Genomic DNA, 18110 nt, shown 5'->3' with positions numbered 1-18110 from the left:
TAACTTCATTCATTGATCACGGTGGCCGTTTCTCTTTTGGTTAGCTTGTTAGCATGTGTGCTATTACTAGCTAAATGATCGATTGCTGGAGTACTGTAACAGTTGGTCTTTTAAAGACAATCACTTGCATGGTTTTAACAATTAAATAAACGTTTATTTTTGTTATTTAAAATAAAATTATTGTTTTAGTGCTACTAAAATTCATAGTAAAAATTACCGTAAATATTACCTCAGCCTTTTTATTGTTTTGTTTGCGATTTTTAAAATAAGGTTAAACATTTACAATTTAAGGTATTGCTGGTAAAGTATAAAGACTATATTTAAAATGTACTTTACTATAAATTATGAAGCATGATATAGTATTTGTGCTAGTGACATTGACACGTTTACAATGTTCAATTTGACAGGTGATATCACAGTAAATGATCAGAGACTACTAGACTTTGAGGTTCAGCGTAAAGTTCAATTAGTAGTCCTGGCTGAAAACGGACATCAAACAGCCTACGCCAGGGTGGCCATCACTCTACAAGACATCAATGACAATGCACCAGTGTTCAAGCAAAGCTACTACAGAACAGCTGTGTGGGAGGGACAAATACATAACACCTATGTCATGCAGGTAAAAGTCTTTCATAAAATGGAAACAGACTTTATGATAACACTAAACAATAACAGTACATGAATAATGATGTGTTAATATGTAAACTAAACATCCCTTTATTGCGAACTAATGATGAGTTAATGTATGTGCTAATTAAGAAATAACTTTACATGAGTCCCATGAGTTCATGTGTGAATAACAGCTACCTTAATTACTTGTTAGTACATGCTTGTTTGTTAGTTAATGTATTAATTACCACATTAAATGGTTAATTTAAACATCATGAACTCATGATATGTTAGTATCTAATTATATTGTGTCTACTTGGCACATTATCATTAACCCATTTTTAACTACTCATGAACTCCTTATGTATGTCCATTGAATAACAATAGAAAAGCTTTCTGCACACATCAACGTGAACAGTTTGAACACAAGAGTTCATGAGTAGTTAAGGATAAGTTAATGATGATGTACCCCTCCAAGTAAAGTCATGACATAATTGTTCATTAACAGCTTAAAAGTTCATGTTGGTTAAATTTAGCTTAAACTTAAATGTTAATTAATACATAAATTAACAACATGTACTAACAAGTAATTAAAGTAGCCGTTATTTACTCATGAACTCTTGTGACTCATGGTGTTGTTAAAATTAGCGCATATATTAACTCATCATTAATTCAAAATAAAGTACTGTCTAGTTTACATATTAATACATCATTATTCATTCACTATTATTGTAAAGTGTTACAGACTTTAATATAAACTCAGAATGCATTAGTAGCCATGTGGCTATTTGAATAACAACTAATTCATGTGGTGTATAATTTTCAGTTTCAGTTTTTTTACAAGGTGTGAGATTAACATTTTAATACTGTAATATTGTAGGTGTTAGCGACAGATTCTGACAGTGGTGTAAATGGGCAGATCAGTTACTTCATTATGGACGGGAACCACAATAATGCATTTGTGATCGACTCTGTTCGTGGGATTCTTGCCACAAATGCTGTCTTGGACCGAGAAATTGTCTCATCCTACAAGTATGAAATACCCTATTGGTTTTTTTCTACTTTGACTTAATTCATTTAACTATTAAAGCCTATCAGACATAATTTGTGACCCTGTACCACAAAAGCCCTTCATTTTATTTTATTTTTTGTAAATTAAGACATATACATCAGCTTTCTATTGCTCTGTGATTTGTTAGGATCAAACCATATTTGGAGAAGATACTATTTGACAATCTGGAATGCAGGGTTCAAGAAATCTAAATATACAGAAAATCAGTTAAATTTGTCTAAATTAAGTTCTTAACAGTGTGCATTACTAATATATTAACAGTAGAACATTTAAAGGGCAATGAAATCCCCCTGTCTCAGCAGGGTGTTTTATCATTATTCAAATTATTTGCTTTAATCTGAATAAGACAATAATGTGATTAAGGTGTTTACATGAGCTGCTTTTTAAATGTTCCTTTCATGATCCCATTTAATAGGATATAGCACATAATTAGATTAACGTCATTGCATCACCACGCGTTTCCTCCAGAGTTTCATGTAATTTCAGGTGTTTCATTCTTGATTTGTCGACTTTAACTGTAGCTTGGCAATTCATATTTCATACTGCATGCCGAATAGGAGAAGAAGAAAAAAACTTAAGCATACTCTCGGTATATGCAGAGACTCAGTAGGTGCAGAGAATAGCATTAAACAGCCGTGTGTTTATAGACTATCCTGTCATAAAATGCGGCGAAAATCCTACACAACGGTAATAGTTTGATTAAGGTGTTTGCATGTTTACATTCGGAGAGCAGCATTTACAGTGGATCTTTCAGTCCATGACCAAACTTAGTAAATAAATAATTTTGACTAAGGTATGTCTTTAAAAACTGAAAGAGTACTGCTGATGATACTAACTAACTTTGCCATCTGATTAAACATTGGATTTCACCATTTCCAGATGCAAAATGTTCTCAGATAAAAAATGTTTTTACAAACATAGCACTTCACAGTTAACAGTTTACAGTTTTTTTTAACAGAATACAGTTAAACAGAGCATCTACCACGCAAGAATGAGAGATAATCGATCTACTTTCACTTTCGCTCTCGTGGATGGACAAACCTTTACACACAGACATCAATTAGCCTATAAATAATTCATTTCGTTTGTTAAGCACAAATATTTGTTTCAAAACTATTTCTAAATTCAGTTCTAATTTCCAGCAAACGAATAAATGAACAATAATAACGAAGTGTGTTCAAAAACAGGGGTTTTTCATATTTTTGTTGGCTAGAAAAAATATGTTTTGTAATATTTTAATCCTTCATATTTATATCATATATATATATATATTCTTATTATATCCTACATATAGAGCTATCCTTAATAGTAAATTTTTTTTTTCATATTGAGAGATATTTGCGTATTGCCCTAGATTTTGTGTGTAGGCTATTAAGCAGTGTGTAAGTGAGGCGCAAGAGTGCGCTAGAGTTTAGACCGGGTTTGTTTTGGTCTAATGAAAAATCTATTATAGTTTCTCAAAATAGCAACATGCCAGCAGTGCGCCTCAGAACGCCTACCTTTTTAGACCACAACGCCTATGGGCGCACATATGAGCGCAAATGCATTTGCTATTTAAAGAGCGTGGCACAACGCCTGAAAACGACTCTTGCGCCAAGCTGAAACTAGCAAACAAGTATTGCGCCCCGCCTTGTGCCACATTGTGCCGAGTGTATGATAGGGCCCAAAATCAACACTGACGACCCAATTCTTCTTCCACTTGTTTTAATTACGGTTGGCAACACAACTCGTTGGCATCTCTCTGCTGTCTAAACACTGTAACAGGTAAAAACAGTCTTCGAAGCTGTATCATGCATATTAATGAAGTTGCAATTCATTCCCAATCGAGTTAATGAAATCATGAATTAATGCTAAAAACTCTAAGATGTCATGTTGTACTGGCCAGTACAGACATCTAGTCTACATGCTGCAATTTACACAAAGATCTCATGGCCGTGATGTAGCTTCAAAATTTCTTTTCAAACCGGAAGAACGAATTTGCCCCAAATAATGCAAAACTTTACACTTTTTTGTGAAGTATATGTCTCTTAATAGTGTTTTTAGGAATGTGAGACACATATATCTCAAAAAAATGTGTTTTGGTGTTTTGTGACCGTTAAAAATCATGGAACATAATGTTTACCTAATATGCTAATGATGCATTAAAAAACAGTTTATTACTACTCGTTACTGTGTATTGTTGCCAAAATATACCCATACAAAATAAGAGTGGTTTTGTGGTCCAGGATTACATTTGTTTTCCCATTAGCCAACACAGTTTGTTATTTTTTTTCTTAATAAAATATTTATTTCAAATATAGGTTAATTATCCAGGCCAAGGACATGGGCAAAGCACCTCTTACAGGCACTTGTACTGTCCGTGTCCAGGTTGTAGATGTAAATGACAATAGTCCCACAATTCCATCCATGGAAGCAGTGACTATTGCAGAAAGTAAGTAACTTAGTTTTGTTTACTGATTAAAGCAGAACATACTGAAATCTTTTTTTGAACATTTGTCCAAAAGATTAATAAACAACTTTCTTTATAGATCTTCCTCTTGGTTATATTGTCACCCGAGTGATTGCAAACGATGTGGACCTTAGTCCTTCAGCAACATACAGATTAATAGAGAAGGATGATACTAGCAGAAGCTTTGCAATTGACCTGTACACAGGAATTATTACCACGACTAAAATCCTGGACTATGAAGAACAATCTGTCTATACGTTGAAAGTGCAGGCATCAGACTCTGTTCATCAAACTGAAGCTGAACTCTCCATCCAGGTGTTGGATGTCAATGATAACTCTCCAGTCTTCTCTCAGGAGTCTTACCAGGTAATATATTATATTCAATAATTTTAGGGGTCTTGATCACTTTTGAAGGTTGGACTACTGATAATTTTTTTGTTCTACTCATTCAGGTTGTGTTGTCGGAGCGTACATTGGCAGACACATTTGTTGTGTCTGTATTAGCAACTGATAAAGACTCTGGCAAAAATGGAAGAGTTTCTTATAGGCTACTGTCTTCCCCAGTGGGAGGGTTCTACATTGATCCTGACAATGGTAACTTTCAGCAGAAATAATTTGCTCACAAATCTCAAACTGCATAAAACAACAAAACAGAACAAGTCAGAAATTCTATTGTAAGGTATTTTCCTGTAAATAATCGTGTGTGTAAATTTTTTTTCAACTACCTACAGGTTCTGTGTTTACCAACAAGCCTCTGAATTACGTTGCAAATGGAAATGTATTACGGCTTCTGGTGGAAGCACGTGACAGTGGTGACCCTAACCTTTTTTGTGTCACTTCTGTGGATATAGAAGTGGTGGACTTCAATGATAATGCCCCATTCTTCACACAGAACTCATACCAGATAAACATTCCTGAGGATGTGTCTGTTGGAAGTACTCTAATTACCCTGTTAGCAGAGGACAAGGACTACTCAGATGAAAACACCCATTTGGAGTATTTAATCATCAGTGGAAATGATGAGAGGCGGTTCTGCCTTGAAGTTGTTAGCATTCAAGCTGAACCCCACAGTCGAACTGTTGGTCAACTAGTTCTCTGTGATACTCTGGATCGAGAGACTACAGACGCATACTCATTAACTGTGACTGTAACAGACAGGGGAATCAATCCCCTAAATAGCTCAACTGTGGTTTCAGTCAAAGTCCTTGATATTAATGACAATGCACCTGCTTTCAGTAGTCCAGAGTACCATGCACAGGTCAGCGAGAACAGCCCTGTAGGTCTGGTTCTTGTCCAAGTGTCTGCCTACGATCCTGATCTAGGTGCAAATGGCACCATAACGTACAATATAATCTCTGGTAACAGCAAAGGCCTAATCACAGTGGACTCTTCAACTGGTGTCATTAAAGTTAATGGGACACTGGACTATGAGGAGGACACCAAATTAACATTAACAGTCCAAGCATCAGATTGGGGAACTTCAGATGACAAAAAAGTATCTTTTGCTGTTGTTTACATTTTGGTTCTGGATGAGAATGACAATTCCCCGTTCTTCATGTTCCCCACCTACAACTGCTCAGTGTCTGAAAACCTTCCAGCTTTTACCCCTGTATGCACAGTACATGCTGTTGATGAAGACGCTGGAACCTTCGGACTGCTTAGTTATTCCATTGTAACTCCCTGTTTTGTGGACTATGACAGTAGCAACCCAGACAAGAAGGAAGCCTTTGGTATTGATCCTCTAACTGGAGACATCCATACAAAACAGACATTTGACTATGAAGGAGATCGAAATTTCTGTTTTGTTGTAGAGGCCCGTGACAAAGGAGATCAAGTGGCAACCTTGAGAGTACGAATTGAAATCGAAGGCATTGATGAGTTCAGTCCCATCTTCACCCAGAATGTGTACCATTTTTCTTTGCCAGCTAATCCCAAAGTTGGCCAAAGTATAGGCTACCTGATGGCTATGGATCATGATGGTGGTCTGGATGGTTTAGTGGAGTACTCTTTAGTCAGCCCTTCCTCATTTTTCAATGTTAACAAAACAAATGGCTGTCTATTTGTTTCAAACTCTGTGTACCAGAGACAAAGCCCCATCTCAAATGAGACAACAGAAGACCTGATTGTTCTAGCAAGCAGCCCCAAATTGGACTCCAGGTCATCAACCTGTCATGTTATTGTTAACATATCCAGTACAACAAAGGCTTTGGCAAGTGCGGATTTCAGTGTTCACACTGCCACTCTCAGTGTATTGTTGATGATGTTCCTCATACTTCTACTAAGCTTCATTGCCCTTGTTTTAAGATGCAGGTCCAAAAAGAATGCCACAAAGAAGACACCCTCCTTATCTGCTAATCTTAACAGTGAGACTGACTCTTTTGAAACAACTGCTGGCAACCTTCACAACACCGTTAATGGTATTAACCTCCAAGATTTACAAGAGCCAGTAAACTCCTGGGGAAGAATTGATATTCCAAACCCATCGAGTAACTCAAATTCGAATGCCTCAAGTGGAAGAGGATCTACCGAGGAAGAGACAGCAGAGGATGAAGAAATCAAGATGATCAACAAGTTCCCATATTTCAAAAGGCTTAGCTCTCTCACAACACAACAAACATCAAGAGTCTCAGACTCAGGAATTCCCAGAGACTCTGATCAATTCTCCTTCCACTCTGCAGATGAAGATCCACCTTTTGATCCCAATATAGGTATAGTGAGAATAGTGGATATGCCCAGTTCTGAGAGTCTCCATAATTTCAAGGATGAAGGAGGAGGTGAGGGCATGCTTCCACAGGTGGTTAACATGAAGGAAGTTGAGGAGGTCATGAGAAGGTGCATGTCTATGCGTGATAACCAGGGTCCAGTTGAGGGTTCACTCACCAATCTGATATCCTCTGAGGAAAGGCTACATGGAAGCCACAGTTGGGACTATGTCATCAACTGGCAGCCGCGCTTCCAAACTTTAGCCTCTGTTTTTACAGACATCGGGATGCTTCCAGATGAAGGAATGAGGGCCAGAGATGTGGAGCCAGAGTCTCAGAGCCTTCTACACCCACCGCCGCTCATCACAGCTGTTGCCCAGCCAGGAATACGTGCCGTTCCACCCAGAATGCCTTATAGAAGATCGCCCCTGGTTAGACTGCCCACATACACTAAGACCTTCACTAGAAACACAGAGTTGAGAAGTTCTGCAATGACTCCTAATTTCTCCCCCTCTCTGTCAATACTTACGGTTCGGACACCCAGTTCCTCTCCAGTGGTCTCAGAAACAGGTTTAGGATCCTACACAAAAATAGCAACACTGCCTAGAGACATGTTAGATGAAGCAGAAATTCAAATTTAATATTGTATCTTTGTGTTTTGTATGTTGTATATAAGTATGTATGTATACAGTATGTACAGTATGTTTTTTATGAAATTAATTTATAGTGTGCTTTTTAAGCATCTTTGAATTATGACAAAATATCTATTGTATTAATCAAAATGACTGCAAGAATTTTTATATATTTTTTATAATATTAATAACCAAAGTTTTAACTATGGTATTCAGTTGTTATAAAATACATTACACAAACATTTGTATTATGCTAGATTTTTTAATTGATTCTAATTATTTGGGTCGATGATTCTTCTAATTGTTCTGATTATCTTATTTTTTTGTTTTGCCAAATGTTTTCTTCTGAATTTCTGAATTGTGGTGGCTAAGTAATAGACTGCCATGCAAGGATCTTTCAGAGCCCACTAAATAAAATTAAATGAGCGCTACTTTACAGAGGACACCTATGAGTACAGTTACAATTACAACCTTATTCAGATTTTTTTCACTTCCGCTTCAATCTCCAAGCACTTATGATGTTTGCAAGATCAGACATAATTATGCCACAACTCATATTGGACGCAATGTACTTGTAGTAAATCATAATGTAATAACTACAAGTAATGTAAAAACTGCACATAATGTAATATTATTTACATTATAATTAAAATGAAATGTGCATAATGTACAAATGTTCTCAAAATGTAATAAAATATTATTCTCATATTGTGAAAACAGTTCCTACATTATGAGAAATGCATTATAAACTTTAAAATAAAATAAAAATATTGACACGTTGTCTTATCTGTATCTTTGATCTCAAAAACATTAAAATGTTTGTTCAAGCTACCTAGGAAAAGCAACAGATTTAACCTTTGAGAGCTGTTTTCATCTACTCTGTGATGATTTTAAGTTTTAATTTGCCCACCACTTTCTCTTTGTTTCAGCAAATCCAATAGGTTTGGTGACAAATCTGATTTTTATATGGTGAAGTATAATATTGATAGCATTGAGTTTTTTTTTGTGTGATCAATCCTTTTAGAAAACCTGTGTAGAGCTGTGAGATATTTCAGATATGTGTAGTCTGTCAAATTTAAAGGAACACTTCACCCAATAGGGTGGCACGGTGGGTAGTGCTGTCGCCTCACAGCAAGAAGGTCGCTGGTTCGGCTAGGTCAGTTGGCATTTTTGTGTGGAGTTTGCATGTACTCCCTGTTACATCACCATCTCCACGCCAGATAAATACAATCCAGCCCCAATCCAGACGTCATATCTTGTCAGAAAATGCCTGTTTCTCCAGGTATATGGACAACAAGTCAGCAAAGTTTCCAATACCTAAACCTGTTAACCAGTATTCAACTGAATTAACAGTCTTCTATCAATATAGGAGTTGCCTGGAAAAAAAATAGAGAGGAGCAGAAGCAGGAGACAAAGTAATGATGATAAAAAAAAGAGCAAAAGTTTATTGAATAATCTTAATTGCGTATGATTCAATGCTCAGACCTCGTCTGACCAGGATAAATCCAACAAGTGTTAATATACCACGAGCAACAGCAATGGAAAATTACTGCTTCACAACATTGTCCAGAGACAATACAGACCTTGAAATGGAGACATTCTCCTATCTCTTACTAATGAAAACAAGTGTTGCTTGAATCCACAATAATAAAATAAAAAAATATGTTAAAAAAAACATAATAAAATGACAAATAATCAATAAGAATAATCAAATCATTAACTAATGATCAATAATATGATATAATGATAATTACATAAAGGACTAATGACCATGTGATTAAAAAAAATTAAATGAATAAAAACAAATGAAAATAAACACAACACAAATGAATAGTTGTTTTCTTGACACAACACATAAGTTTGCTACAAGAATTCTCAGATCCTTAGTTAGATTCTTCATACCCATTTATCCGGGAGCTTCGGTTTCCCCCCACAGTCCAAGGACATGCGCCATAGGGGAATTGGGTAAGCTAAAATTGTCCGTAATGTATGTGTGTGAATGAGAGTGTATCATTGTTTCCCAGTGATGTGTTGCGGCTGGAAAGGCATCCATTGCGTAAATTATATACTGGATAAGTTGGCAGTTCATTCCGCTGTGGCGAGCCCTGACTAATAAAGAGACTTAGCCGAAAAAAAATGAATGAATGAATGAATGACTTCACCCAATGACCTTGATGGTCCGTTCGTTTAATTTAAGTTACAATGCATCAACATCAACAGGTGTTTTAAGTTTCTTTGAACTTGAGGAAACCCACGCAAACATGGGAAGAACATGCAAACTCCATACAGAAATGCCAACTGACCCAGCTGAGGCTTAAATCAGCGACCTTCTTGCTGTGAGGCGACGGCACTACCTACTGCACCACTGTGTCACCCTAAGGCAAATATTAGAAATATTAATAGTTAGAATTAGTTAACATTTTAAAACTGGAATCTGGAATCTTTTTTACTGTCAATCCCTTGTAAAAACTGTTGTGTTTTAAAACTGTTAAAATAGTTTTAGCATTATAGTTCAAAAATATTATTAACAGTTCAAGACAGTTGGTCAAATTGTAGAACAGATAATGAAACAAATGCAGTATTTGTCATTTTTATTCAATAGAAAAGTCTTGACCAATCACAAAACCTATATATTACAATTTTTGGAAGACTTTTTGTGTCTTACATTTGCTAAAATGCAGTTAATAAAAAGCATGTTCGTCCAACTTTTCAGTCATGCTTTTTAAAAGGAATCTCATTATTATTATAGTTTCTAAATTAGTAAGTTTAGTTTATTAAAAAAATGGCCTCTTGCAAATATGAACCTCTATACTCCCCAAGCCAGAATATTACACTGACAAAAAATGTGTGGCCAAATATTTTGTTTCATTTGACTTTGAAGAAGTGGAATTAAGGCTTTGTTGGAAAGAAGAGGCAGAATTTAGTTTTAATAGATAAATTCTGGCCACTTTGCCATTTCCAAGTTCCAGAACCATGACAAGAGCAGTCAAAACCACGAGTGAGATGGCAGCTTTAGCTTAGTCAGTTTAACAGCTCCTATAATCCAAACTCAGTAAAAGCCCATGACCACAATTCCCACAAGTCACCCCTACTTGTTACCATCTTTTCAATTTACGTGATTTACTTGGAATGTTTTCACTCCAATGGGTTATAACAAAACCAAAAAGACATGCATCTAGATATCACATATGCACATTAAGCGTAATAAATCACTGCCAAAAAAATAACCATGCTGTTTTTGTACACACACAAAAGTTATTTACCAATCTATGTATATATATATATATATATATATATCCCTTGAATGAAACTCTGTTCAACCAAAATACAGACACTTAAATGCATTTATGAAGGGATCATTATCTATTGGTACTTATTGCAGAACTGCTTTAGGCATTTTCCATTAATTTTCCTTTAACTGAAAATATATACAAAAAATGTATAATTTACATTAAACTGAATCCATTTCATGTAAAATAATGCAAAATGCTTCAATGTGTTAGAGAACATTTGGGTTACTGTTGTAACCCTTGTTCCCAGAAGCAGGAAACGAAGCCGTTATGGGGAATTATGAGCTGACCAATCACTCCGAAAAGTACAATAAAGGGGCCAATAGAACTGGAAAGTGGAGCATCTCACAGGTGAGGCTGATTATAATCAGCTGGGTAGCTACATGAGCTTGAAGGAGTGTAAAGGCTGATTTATACTTCTGCATCAAGCGCACTCATATTTAGAAAATTATACAAAATACGGTAACGCTTTCTTTTACAACCCGCAAAGTACCGCGTAAGTACAGTGAAATTACAGTGTACTTTTCTGTATGTACTGTGTAAGTATAATGAACGTATGTGTAGGTATAAGGGAACAAACCGTAATGCTTGGGTAATAAGGGGGTAACAACCAGATGTTCATCACGAAAATTACCGCGTAAGTACAGTGAAATAACGGTGTACTTTTCTGTACGTATAGTGTAAGTATAAATAACGTTTACGTAAGTATAAGGGAACAAACTGTAAAGCTTGGGTAATAAGGGGGTAACAACCAGATATTCAGCATGAAAAGTACCGCGGAAGTACAGTGAAATAATGTTGTACTTTTCTTTAAATTGCAAAAGAACAAACCATAATGTTTGCATAATAGGGGAGTAACAATTAGATATTTATCACGCAAAGAACCGCGTAAGTATATTACGTTTACGATGTTCTTTTCTTCAAGTATTGTATACATATGAAGAATTATGCAAGGATGGCGACAACCTATTGCTATCTGCAAATGTACTGTACATGCACCTGCGTGAGTACATTAGTACTCTTATTCAGTGCTTGGGTTTTATATGGGGTGTTTAATGAATAAAAGATTTACAGCCTGTGAAATTATGAACCCTTATTGTATACTGTATGTATTTTAAATCTGCAATTCAATATAAAATATATTTCCATACACTACTTACCTTATGTTTACTCGTCGATCTCACCAAAGCCATCAATATCTCCATAAGTCACTATCAACAAATAACTTTGCATGATATAGGCCTAAAGTCAGGGTTCAATGTAGATTAAAACAGGCTCGCATCTTTACTGCTGTTGCACAGGGGGGCTAACCGTTGCATTTCAGTAAATGTATAGCTGATGCTTTATAGAAAAATGTAGCAATTTGGTCTTCAATCAATAAAAACTGCTGCTGTAGTTTACTCTGTTCTTAGTGTTCACGTATACACTAGTGTGTTAAAGTTCACCTTCTTCCCTCTTTGTTCCCTGTAGTTAAAGGGTAAATACAGTATTTGTTCCCTCCTTGTTCCCTGTACTTACAGGGTAAATACCACATTTGAGGGTTGTAAATTAAAGTGAAGCATTGTTCCTCTCTTGTTACCCCCTTGTTCCCTGTACTTACAGGGTAAATACCACATTTGAGGGTTGTAAATTAAAGTGAAGCACTGTTCCTCCCTTGCTCCCTGTACTTACAGGGTAAATACCACATTTGAGGGTTGTAAATTAAAGTGAAGCACTGTTCCTCCCTTGTTACCTGTACTTACAGGGTAAATACCACATTTGAGGGTTGTAAATTAAAGTGAAGCATTGTTCCTCCCTTGTTCCCTGTACTTACAGGGTAAATACCACATTTGAGGGTTGTAAATTAAAGTGAAGCATTGTTCCTCTCTTGTTCCCTCCTTGTTCCCTGTACTTACAGGGTAAATACCACATTTGAGGGTTGTAAATTAAAGTGAAGCATTGTTCCTCTCTTGTTACCCCCTTGTTCCCTGTACTTACAGGGTAAATACCACATTTGAGGGTTGTAAATTAAAGTGAAGCATTGTTCCTCCCTTGTTACCTGTAACTAAAGGGTAAATACAACATTTGTTCCCCCCTTGTTCCCTTTAGTTTACAATGTAAAATCTTGAAGGCAGTAAAATAAATATACAAACACACAATATATTTCTTCTTTACTTCGTAACCTTTATTTTAATAAATAAGCATTTTAAAAGACTTCATATTAATCAAACATTGTCTTGTCTATCATTGCCTATACTCATTCATTTTCTCTTCGGCTTTGTCCTTTTGTTAATCTGGGGTCGCCACAGTGGAATGAACCACCATCTTATCCAGCATATGTTTTACGCAGTGGATGCCCTTCCAGCTGCAACCCATCTCTGGGAAACATCCATACACACCCATTCACACGCATTCACTACGAACAATTTAGTCTACCCAATTCACCTGTACCGTATGTCTTTGGACTGTGAGGGAAACCGGAGCACCCGGAGGAAACCCACGCGAACGCAGGGAGAACTCCACGCAGAAACGCCAACTGACCCAGCCGAGGCTCGAACCAGCAACCTTCTTGATGTGAGGAAACAGCACTACCTACTGTGCCACTGTGTTGCCACCCAGCTGCAACCCATCACTGGGAAACATCCATACACACTCATTCACACACATACACTACGGACAATTTTAGCTTACCCAATGTCACCACATATATTTGGACTTGTGGGAGCACCCGGAGGAAACCCACGCTAACATGGGGAGAACATGCAAACTCCACACAGAAATGCCAACTGACCCAGCCGAGGCTCTAACCAGTGACCTTCTTGCTGTGAGGCGATTGTGCTACCCACTGCGCCTGCCTATACTCAAACAGCAAAATAACACATTATTTCCTTCCCCCTTTTTTTTCTGGCATCTCTTGCTTGGCTTCCTCTTCTGCTCTTCTCAGCTTCCACTGAGGACTCTGATGGTGAGTGGCTGATGAAATCCCATGGGTCTTGCTGCTCTGCATTTATATAAAATATATGAACAGACATAAAGGCTTTTAGTAAGCTATAGACATGTTTATTTTGCTGTTTAATGTGCGTGTGGTGGTTCTCCAACAATTTCACATGCTAAATATTTACAGATACCATATAGAAACTATACATTACTATCAAACAAAAGTACTATCATCAGATCATATGGGAGATTGTGATCATTTATAGTGATAATAATTAAAGCGCAGAGGGGAAAAGGCTTAAATAGTAGGCTACTGTGCTAAAGTCCTAGGCAAACGTTACTAGTAATTGGGGGGGGGGGGGGGTTGATATTTTCTGTAGCATGCCAGTTTGATATATCTATTTACATTTCCAAACTTTATTTTTGTCATTTACTTTGCTGTAATTAACGTATACAGGGAGAAAATAGTCTGCACAGTGAGTATGACAGCAGCCACAGAGATCTGACCGGATCATTATCCAGTCTGTCTGGAATGACATGAAAAAACTAAATCCAGAGGAACTTTGGCAACATCTCTAAGATGTGCAAAGTAAACGACAGTAAACATTGGTAAATATTCGCTGCTGGCCGTTTAGATTCGGCCATGAACTAGCGTTAATTTTACGCAAAAACAAATGAAACAAAATAAATATAATCAGGTTAATGCACAATTTCTAATCGTAACAGTCGCGTTATTTACTAACAACGATTTACTCACATGTGTTACATGGTGACGAGACGGAGCAATTCCAAACGTACCAAAGGTCTGAGCAAAAGCTCGTGGCGTGCTGCTGCAGTTTGATTCGGATCTTTAGAGGCTTCTTGATTCACAACTCGTTTGAATCAACGAATCAGTAGGCGCGTACCTGAAGTGATACAATATCGCGAGATGGATTCAAATGCACACAGAGCTGTCTGTTGTTCTCGCGATGTTTTGATGTCACACTGATCGGTTTGTTGAAGACGAATCGATTCAACTCTCCGTCCTCCATTCCCAGAATTTCCTGTTCACGGCAGTACAAGGACGGCAGCGCGAGGTACATAAAACAAGTATTTTTATGACGTTATGTACATAGAAGTGTTTGTTTAGGTTTTTGTTTCTATCTGATGTTTGTACCTATTTTTAACAATACACCCTTTCCACAATACTGTTATGACGCGTTTAACGATCATCAGCATCTAAAATCCTTGAGTTTTTTATATGATATTTTTAAAAAAATAACATTTGTTTGTATTTACGTATGTATTATATAATATGATTACATGTGCGAGGTGTTTCAAACAGTGTCTATGGACATGAGTAAATTAGAGTAAATTAGATGTTATTTTCTGTTCTTATCAGTTTCACGCAATTTTTTTTCTTTTTCTAATTGTCAAGACAACACCATCATAAAGTTTTCATTTAATTTGAGCAAAGAAGATTGTAAAAAAAATGTGTTGTACTTTCCCATTCACTGCGCTGAAATGTAAAAAGGGACCATAACAGTACATCAACCATATTATGATATCTTTCACTTTATTTAGGACTAATGATGGGTTAAGACATGTACTTAATCAAAAACTAACCTTAGGGGTAGTTCACCCAAACGTTACATTTACTTACCATTTAATGAGTAACACAGAATTTAAATATGTACACTGAACTGCAAATAATCTTTACTTCTAAGTCTGTAATGCCTGCACATATATTTAAGCCTTTCCCCTTTGCGCTTTAATTATTATCACTATAAATGATCACAATCTCCCATATGATCTGATGATAGTACTTTTGTTTGATAGTAATGTATAGTTTCTATATGGTATCTTTAAATATTTAGTATGTGAAATTGTTGGACAACCACCACACACACATTAAACAGCAAAATAAACATGTCTATAGCTTACTAAAAGCCTTTATGTCTGTTCATATATTTTATATAAATGCAGAGCAGCAAGACCCATGGGATTTCATCAGCCACTCACCATCAGAGTCCTCAGTGGAAGCTGAGAAGAGCAGAAGAGGAAGCCAAGCAAGAGATGCCAGAAAAAAAGGGGGAAGGAAATAATGTGTTATTTTGCTGTTTGAGTATAGGCAGGCGCAGTGGGTAGCACAATCGCCTCACAGCAAGAAGGTCGCTGGTTCGAGCCTCGGCTGGGTCAGTTGGCATTTCTGTGTGGAGTTTGCATGTTCTCCCCATGTTAGCGTGGGTTTCCTCCGGGTGCTCCCACAAGTCCAAAAATATGTGGTGACATTGGGTAAGCTAAAATTGTCCGTAGTGTATGTGTGTGAATGAGTGTGTAATGATGTTTCCCAGTGATGGGTTGCAGCTGGGTGGCAACACGGTGGCACAGTAGGTAGTGCTGTTTCCTCACATCAAGAAGGTTTCTGCATGGAGTTCTCCCTGCGTTCGCGTGGGTTTCCTCCGGGTGCTCCGGTTTCCCTCACAGTCCAAAGACATGCGGTACAGGTGAATTGGGTAGACTAAATTGTCCGTAGTGAATGTGTGTGAGTGGGTGTGTATGGATGTTTCCCAGAGATGGGTTGCAGCTGGAAGGGCATCCACTGCGTAAAACATATGCTGGATAAGATGGTGGTTCATTCCACTGTGGCGACCCCAGATTAACAAAAAGACAAAGCCGAAGAGAAAATGAATGAGTATAGGCAATGATAGACAAGACAATGTTTGATTAATATGAAGTCTTTTAAAATGCTTATTTATTAAAATAAAGGTTACAAAGTAAAGAAGAAATATAGTGTGTTTGTATATTTATTTCACTGCCTTCAAGATTTTACATTGTAAACTAAAGGGAACAAGGGGGGAACAAATGTTGTATTTACCCTTTAACTACAGGTAACAAGAGAGGAACATAGCTTCACTTTAATTTACAACCCTCAAATGTGGTATTTTCCCTGTAAGTACAGGGAACAAGGAGGTAACAAGAGAGGAACAAAGCTTCACTTTAATTTACAACCCTCAAATGTGGTATTTACCCTGTAAGTACAGGGAACAAGGGAGGAACAAAGCTTCACTTTAATTTACAACCCTCAAATGTGGTATTTACCCTGTAAGTACAGGTAACAAGGAGGTAACAAGGGAGGAACAAAGCTTCACTTTAATTTACAACCCTCAAATGTGGTATTTACCCTGTAAGTACAGGGAACAAGGAGGTAACAAGAGAGGAACAAAGCTTCACTTTAATTTACAACCCTCAAATGTGGTATTCACCCTGTAAGTACAGGGAACAAGGGAGGAACAATGCTTCACTTTAATTTACAACCCTCAAATGTGGTATTTACCCTGTAAGTACAGGGAACAAGGAGGTAACAAGAGAGGAACAAAGCTTCACTTTAATATACAACCCTCAAATGTGGTATTTACCCTGTAAGTACAGGGAACAAGGGAGGAACAAAGCTTCACTTTAATTTACAACCCTCAAATGTGGTATTTACCCTGTAAGTACAGGGAACAAGGAGGGAACAAATACTGTATTTACCCTTTAACTACAGGGAACAAAGAGGGAAGAAGCTGAACTTTAACATACTAGTGTATACTTGAACACTAAGAACAGAGTAAACTACAGCAGCAGTTTTTATTGATTGAAGACCAAATTACTAGATTTTTCTATAAAGCATCAGCTATACATTTACTGAAATGCAACAGTTAGCCCCCCTGTGCAACAGCAGTAAAGATGCGAGCCTGTTTTAATCTGCATTGAACCCTGACGGTAGGCCTATGTCATGCAAAGTTATTTGCTGATAGTGAGTTATGGAGACATTGATGGCTTTGGTGAGATCGACGAGTAAACATAAGGTAAGTAGTGTATGGAAATATATTTTATATTGAATTGCAGATTTAAAATACATACAGTATACAATAAGGGTTCACAATTTCACAGGTTGTAAACCTTTTATTCATTAAACACCCCATATAAAACCCAAGCACTGAATAAGAGTACTAATGTACTCACGCAGGTGCATATACAGTACATTTGCAGATAGCAATAGGTTGTCACCATCCTTGCATAATTCTTTATATGTATACAATACTTGAAGAAATGTACATCGTAAACTTAATATACTTCTTTGCGTGATGGATATCTTATTGTTACTCCCCTTTTAAGCAAACATTATGGTTTGTTCTTTTGCAATTTAAAGAAAAGTACAACGTTATTTCACTGTACTTCCGCGGTACCTTTCATGCTGAATATCTGGTTGTTACCCCCTTATTACCCAAGCATTACAGTTTGTTCCCTTTTACTTACGTAAACGTTATTTATACGTACACTATAGGTACAGAAAAGTACACCGTTATTTCACTGTACTTACGCGGTAATTTTCGTGATGAACATCTGGTTGTTACCCCCTTTTTACCCAAGCATTACGGTTTGTTCCCTTATACCTACACATACGTTCATTATACT

The 18110-nt window shown here is 36.9% G+C and overlaps 1 protein-coding gene and 1 long non-coding RNA gene across 2 annotated transcripts in view; both read left to right on the top strand.

Moving 5' to 3' along the window:
- Positions 1–8244, top strand: part of dchs2 (dachsous cadherin-related 2) — a 48848-nt gene extending 40604 nt beyond the window's left edge. The window contains exons 15-20 of the mRNA XM_087237185.1: positions 408–619; positions 1490–1641; positions 3982–4112; positions 4210–4496; positions 4583–4724; positions 4862–8244. Coding sequence (XP_087093311.1) covers positions 408–619; positions 1490–1641; positions 3982–4112; positions 4210–4496; positions 4583–4724; positions 4862–7473 — 3536 coding nt within the window. The 3' untranslated portion in view covers positions 7474–8244. The remainder of the gene's footprint in view (positions 1–407; positions 620–1489; positions 1642–3981; positions 4113–4209; positions 4497–4582; positions 4725–4861) is intronic.
- A 6455-nt stretch (positions 8245–14699) lies between these two features.
- Positions 14700–16440, top strand: LOC147846845 (uncharacterized). The gene is made up of 2 exons (XR_015476611.1): positions 14700–14746; positions 15636–16440. It is a non-coding gene; the product is annotated as an uncharacterized LOC147846845 (long non-coding RNA).
- Positions 16441–18110: the final 1670 nt, after the last annotated feature.

The sequence above is a fragment of the Danio rerio genome, chromosome 1 (genome assembly GCF_052040795.2).
Source record: "Danio rerio strain M-AB ecotype USA chromosome 1, GRCz13ab, whole genome shotgun sequence".
Taxonomy (NCBI): Eukaryota; Metazoa; Chordata; class Actinopteri; order Cypriniformes; family Danionidae; genus Danio; species Danio rerio.
This window is presented reverse-complemented; position numbering and strand designations above follow the sequence as displayed.